This window comes from Coffea arabica, chromosome 11e (genome assembly GCF_036785885.1).
Source record: "Coffea arabica cultivar ET-39 chromosome 11e, Coffea Arabica ET-39 HiFi, whole genome shotgun sequence".
In the NCBI taxonomy this organism is placed as follows: Eukaryota; Viridiplantae; Streptophyta; class Magnoliopsida; order Gentianales; family Rubiaceae; genus Coffea; species Coffea arabica.
The window spans coordinates 46758627-46765115 of NC_092331.1; the positions used below are offsets into that span (position 1 = coordinate 46758627).

The following is a 6489-nucleotide window of genomic DNA, read 5'->3' on the forward strand; positions in this document are numbered from 1 at the left end:
CCCTCACAGCCATAGATAAATTTTTATTGGGTCAGAGCCATTTTTGTCAACCTGAAATTCTTGCCAATTTCAAGAACAAAGGAAACCTTGTTCCAGTGAATTTTGATTTTGTTTCCTCTTCAACAAGTGGTGGTGCAATCCATAGCCATGCAAGAGAAGGAGAAGGGCTATTCCCACGGCCAACTATTCTACCTCCTCCTCATGACACAAGTAGTTTTGTCAATGGAGTTTTTTTCAATGAGGAAAGTACTCCAAACTTGAGTCAAGAAATGAATCTCACCAGTGGCTTTGGAGAGGAAGAAGATTTGGAACCAAGAGTTTGCAGGAGAGTAGGAAGGAGAGGAAAAAGTGGTCCTTCTGTAGCTTTAATCAAAGGCCAGTGGACTGAAGAGGAAGACAAGTAAAAGTCACAGAATTCCCTATTAGTCTCTTCTGTTGTTATTGCTACTTTTATCTATTCTTTTTCCATGGATCTTTATCTTATTTGTGACATGCAAAATTAATTTGATGTCAAAAGTGTTGGTTAATTTTTCGGTTTCCTTTTTTTTTTTGGTTATGCAGCACATTGAAAAGGCTGGTGAAGCATTTTGGAGTGAAGAAATGGGCTCAAATTGCTGAGAAAATGGTGGGAAGAGCCGGTAAGCAGTGCCGGGAGAGATGGCATAATCATTTGCGCCCTGATATCAAGGTTTTTTCTAATTTGCCATCTTTTGTAACTTCTTTATTATTTTTTAGACCCATCTTTTGTCACTTGTTGGTTAATATATGATTTTCCATGATATTCAATATTATTTTGATCCGTTGTTGTTTTTTTCACATGATCTGATTGTTTATTTTCCATTCTTGGCCCTCGCCTTATGAAGTAAGGTTCAAAATCTTCTGATAAGAAATAGTAATGAATCTAAGAACTTGGATTCACAGCAGATTCAGTGCTAAATATTTTCTGAAGTTTCTATAAGAAAAACCCCAAATTTTAATTTTTCTGCTTTTTTTGGGTCAGAAATATAATTTTCTCCCAATTTCCTTATAAGTAGATATACATATCAGAATTTTGATTAGTGAAGTTTCCAAAACAAGTGTATTATTTGTTCATTTTCTGGACATTTTTGAAATCTTTATCATCTCTCCTTCATATTTGGTATGTACAAAAATCATCATCAACATTACAGCTTAGGGTTTTGTTTGGAGATTATGATCACACGCATATGGTGAGTTGTTAGTGCCCCTAGATTTTTGCTTTTTTTTTTTTTTTTTTTTTCAATCTATGGAGATAGCATCATTTGACTCTGAAATATGATTTTTTTTAGGGTGAATTACAATGATCTTCCTTCTAGATTTTACAAAAGTCACACACCTCCCTTGTTGATTGTGAAATAACAAAGTCCTCAATTGTCAAGATTTTCCATCAACTGCCCTTCACTATGGCTCACATTTTACATTTATATCCTTTTGTTACCCTTTTTTAATAGCTTGCCAATTCTCCAAAAAAAAAAAAAAAAAAAGAATGGTGGGTGGGGGGAAATTTTCTCCGCAACTGGCAAACAAGGGCTTGCTCCAAAAAATTAAAGACCAAAAGACGAAAAAAATAGTCATCATAATTCTGGTAATTGATGCCTCAGTCTTTCAATTAAAAGGTAAGGAAGGCTATATGTTGTGCTTCTAGACAAGGGGGTTTTTAATTTGAAAATCGTTTAATAATTTCTTCTTTTAGTTTGAAGTCTAAAAACATTTGGAGTTGTGCATTTAGAAATCAGGAACCTAATGGGTATTGTAAACTTGCAAATTTTCGATATAAAGCTGGGTTATTTTTGTAGTTGTTAGCATACATCCCATGTTTATTATTTAATATGCAAGGTAGAGTTAACATCTGAGGAAGGAACTAATTTTGCTTGTCAATATGGAGATCTCCAAGTGCAGAGAGAACCATGTGTTTAGATAGTTAACAACAATATCATTTTGCATTTCTGGCTTTAAAGAATTGACAAAAGTTTTTTTCTTAATTACCAAAAAAATTGTTCCTGCGCGAATTTTAAAACATGAATTTTATTCATATGGGTTTTGCATGAACTTGGAACTTATGAGTTTGCGTCTATATGTGATTAGTAAATTTAGTTGGTATAATTTATTCACACAAGTTTAGTTGGTATAATTTATTTGTACACTACTTGCAACTATGAATTTTGTACAACATCAATACAAATATTCCAATCTCAAATTTGAAGTATAAATAAATATTTGTAGTTTTAAAAGATTTACATTTAATATGAAAATGAAAGTGTAAATATGTTCAGATGTGTATCATGCTGCCTTTTTCAATTTTATGGGAAAAAAACTCCTTGCCATCTTTTTCAATTTAAAAAAAAAAACTCCTTGCCATCTTTTTCAATTTTATGGAAAAATAATATAAGATGTCAACATGAGGGCATTTTGGGATGTAGGATGATACTATTGGCAAGACTAACTAACTTCCATCATCTCGTCTAAAATTAAAAATACTTCCATCATCTAGTTAACACAGGGTAAGTGATTGATATTGTATAGCAATCTAGAGGGAGGTCCTTGTTATTTCAAATGAAGAAGGGAGGTGTGTAACTTTTGTAGAAACTAGAGGTGAGATAAATTTAATTTACCCTTTTATATATATATTTCTACCATCATTTTTTTGGGTTTTCTTAATTTTCACCAATAAGTGAGCCATATATTTTTGCTACATTTTGTCATATTCACCACCCTTCTCCTATTGTTTGAGTCCATTTTTCATGTAACATTAGAAATTCTTTTTCTGACAGTGGAATCATGTGTTATGAAAGTTTTTTGGTGTACAACCAAGTAAAAGTTATTGTTAGAAATTTTCTTTCTTGAATGCAATATTACTTTTTTCCTCATAATATTTCTACATTTGTACTGGAAAGTTTTCTATGTTCAATCTTTGGTGTTCATAAATATTAATCCTATTTCAGAAAGACACTTGGAGTCCGGAGGAAGAGAGACTCTTGGTGGAAGCTCATATGCAGGTTGGGAACAGATGGGCAGAAATTGCCAAAAGAATTCCAGGAAGGACTGAAAACTCCATAAAGAATCATTGGAATGCCACAAAAAGAAGGCAAAATTCAAAGAGAAGGGTCAAGAAACCCGAAGGGGCACAAAATGGGAGAAATCAATCAACTATTTTGCAAGAATATATCAAAAGTACTTGTTCCAATAACAATTTCTTAACTACCATTAGCGCAGACCTAAGATCCACCACCGTGACACCAGCCAACAGTGCAACCAGCCACCCGACCCCGCCCAATTCTGTTGTATCAGAGGACCCCATATCACCTGATTTCAATCTGCCTTATCCAGAGGTATGTCAGTCCACCTGTGATGATTCTTCATTCTATATGACTCAACAGTCTTATGATGATGAGATGAAATTCATGCAAAATTTATTTGGAAGTAATAATCTCAATGCCTCATCATTTGGTGAAAATGATAATAGAAAGGCTCCTCTAGACACTGGGATTGATCGGAAGAACAAGTGTTATATTTCATTCAATCCTTTTGGATACAACAGCTCTAGTGGTGATAATCAGAGTTTTGGTGGAAATTGGGATTATGGGATTTTTCCATCTTATGCCGAACCAAACATGCCGACCAAACCTTATTTAGGTGATCAAGAGAATAATCAATCTGCCAGTATGTACTTGGACCTCTATCTCCCTCGTATATTGGAGGGAAGCAATGCGATAACTGCTCCTCCTGACCCTAGCAAAATGAGCATGGAAACACTGATAATGGATCAAGCTAGCCCTTCAGTTGGAAAGGAGGTGGACTTGATAGAGATGGTCTCAAATTCACAATTTGCTCACAAGAATGCTGCTAAATAACTTTGTGTTCTCACATTGTCTTAGTGAAGACGATGCTTAGATTTCAGTGTCTCAAAGGACTTTTGGAGTTCTACAAGCTTTTCATCGTTAATGCAGAACCAAAATTTGAACACCTCTAGCTTGGCATATTCCGGACAATTTGCACAAGACCAGTCAAAAAAATCATGTTTAGTGACGATTATATTTTATTATGTGAGTGTTTTTCTAGTTTTCTCTTGAATCCTGCAATGTTTTTGCTCCAGGTGTTAGTTTTCTGTTTTCAGTTGCATGCATAGCCATGATATTTTCCTTGAATTGGTGTGTCATGCTTTTCCGTTCCTCAGTTTTCTATTGTTTCTTCTGTCTCAAATGGCTGGTGTCTTTCTCCGGTTTCTGTTTGACAAGAGTTTTGTTTCCTGGTAAGAAAGAAAAATGCAACACTATCAGGTCCATTTATCCTTTCATTCTGCGAAGATGTTGCCTATATGGTAAAGAAAACGTCAGTAATAACAAAAACAAAATTGCATATAACGGTGCAATTTGTGTCGCAACATAGTCCCTTCTTGTTGTGATGTGAGAATGGACTTTATAGGGAGGACATTTTTGACGACGGCAGATTGATACTGCTAGTTTTATTGACACTAGGCGACGGTTTGCTACCAAAACCAATTTCTCTTTTTAGGATTATCAAAATTTTGTAACTTTTTTAAAATTAATATTAACCGTCTTAAACGGTTAATTTTTACTATATGTAATGGTCAAAACTGTAATGATAGTTAAAAATTTCTTGCATTTTGGATGATATTATCTCAAACGTCAAAACTTTGTTCATATGAAAAAAATTTGGTAGGTTAATAAATGCGTTGATTAGCGCCTATCTCAAAGTACTAATCAATTTCAGTCCACCAATAATGCTAAAATTCAAAATGTTTTTCTGCACTTATTTTGGTAGCAAGGAGGGGTATTACATTTGTATACCATTTTGCAACAAAACATGGTCTCTTTTTAGGATAAATAAAAGTACAAAATTTTTGAAAATTAGTGCTAATAGTTGTAAATAGTTAATTTTAGCAGTATATTATCACCATTATCTAAACAATAATTGACAATTTCTCGATAATTAGAATGATGTCATCCTCAACGTCAAAGCTTTGTAGACATGAAAAAAGTTTGGTAGCACAATAAATAAGTTAATCAGCACTATCTCTCAAAAAAATTTAATCAACTTGGTTGACCAATAAAGAAATTCAAAATGCTTTAGTGCATTTACTTTTCTTAGCAAGAAGGGATACTTCAGTTCTGTTTACCAATTTCGTAATGAAAATCAGTGGTCTCTTTTTAGGATAAATAGAATTTTGAAACTTATAAAAATTAATATTAACAATCTTATATGGTTAAGTTTTTAAGGATTAATCTTTCCTACACTGATAGTGTATACACTATCAGCGTTTGATTTATGATATGTATGCAAAAGTTGAATTTCAAATTCAAATTTTGCATAGTTATTATTCATGCAACGCTGATAGTGTATACACTGTCAGTGTATATAAGATTTATTCTAAGTTTAATAGTATATTGTCTTTTACTACTTTAAAGACAATTAATGACTTCTAAGATGATGTCATGTTGAACGTCAAAGATTTGTCGAGATGGAAAAAATTTGTTAGCATAGTAAATGCAATAATTAGCACAATCTCAAAATTTAATTGGTCCACCAATGATATTCAAATTCAAAAAGTTTTGGTGCGTTATTTTTATAGCAAGGATGGAAACTATAACACCTTTTGATGTAATGTATACGTGATAAAAAAAAGTAATTGAAAAATGTGTTGATGATGCAATCAAATAAAATTTGACAAATAATTTACTATCCAAACAAACTCATATTTCTATCACCGTCTTGCAAAAATCAAGAAAAATTATGAAACTTTTGAAAATTAATATTAATGGTCTTAAATGGTTAAGTTTAACGGCATATTGTTGTGGTTACTCTAATTATAATTAACGGCTTCTGGACAATTGAAATTATGACATCTTTAACTATAATTAATGACTTCTCGACAATTGAAATGGTGACATCTCAAATGTCAGAGATTCGTCAACATGAAAAAAAAAAAATAAGAAACTGGTAGCATAATAAAAGCGTTAATCAAACTTTGCTGCCTAAACTTTGGGGGTAGTCGCACTTTACTACTCTCAATTTTAAAATTCGACAATTTAGTCCTAATGAAGACTAGTCAACCATTGAAATCTTAACTCCATTATAAAAAAGTGAATGTTATGACAACATTGCCATTCTTTGTAGCTCAAATTATCTATAGAATTCTATTATTGCCCGTTTATTCCCAGGAAAATGTTAATTTTGATTTAATCTCTATTTTCCTCTTCTAAGTTTAAAAATAAGGCATGTTAGTCATTTTTCACAATTTTAATTATGCATTTAATAGTTCAATAATTTAACAAACAAAAGATGAAAATAATATTGTTCTAACAGTTTACACATAAAGTAAAATGATAAAAATATTTTTTTTTTTAAAAAGAGAGAATTGTAGTTTTGGTCTCATATGTTTAGGACATGAGCAATTCTAGTTCCTCAAGTTTGGATGGAAGCAAATGTAATTCTAAACATTTCAATTTCTAA

General features: G+C 32.3%; 1 protein-coding gene across 1 annotated transcript; it reads left to right on the forward strand.

Moving 5' to 3' along the window:
* Positions 1–371: 371 nt before the first annotated feature.
* On the forward strand, positions 372–3869 carry LOC113718344 (transcription factor MYB64-like). Its single transcript, XM_027243255.2, has 3 exons — positions 372–400; positions 562–688; positions 2961–3869. The coding sequence occupies exons 2-3, from the start codon at positions 623–625 to the stop codon at positions 3867–3869; spliced, it is 975 nt and encodes a 324-aa protein (XP_027099056.2). The 5' UTR covers positions 372–400; positions 562–622.
* The last annotated feature ends 2620 nt before the right edge of the window (positions 3870–6489 follow it).

What these genes read in the sequence shown, in the direction of transcription:
- LOC113718344 (XM_027243255.2), top strand. Translation starts at nt 623, where the DNA reads ATGGTGGGAAGAGCCGGTAAGCAGTGCCGGGAGAGATGGCATAATCAT. An exon ending in ATTTGCGCCCTGATATCAAG is followed by an intron (nt 689 to 2,960) that starts GTTTTTTCTAAT and finishes ATCCTATTTCAG; the next exon opens with AAAGACACTTGGAGTCCGGA.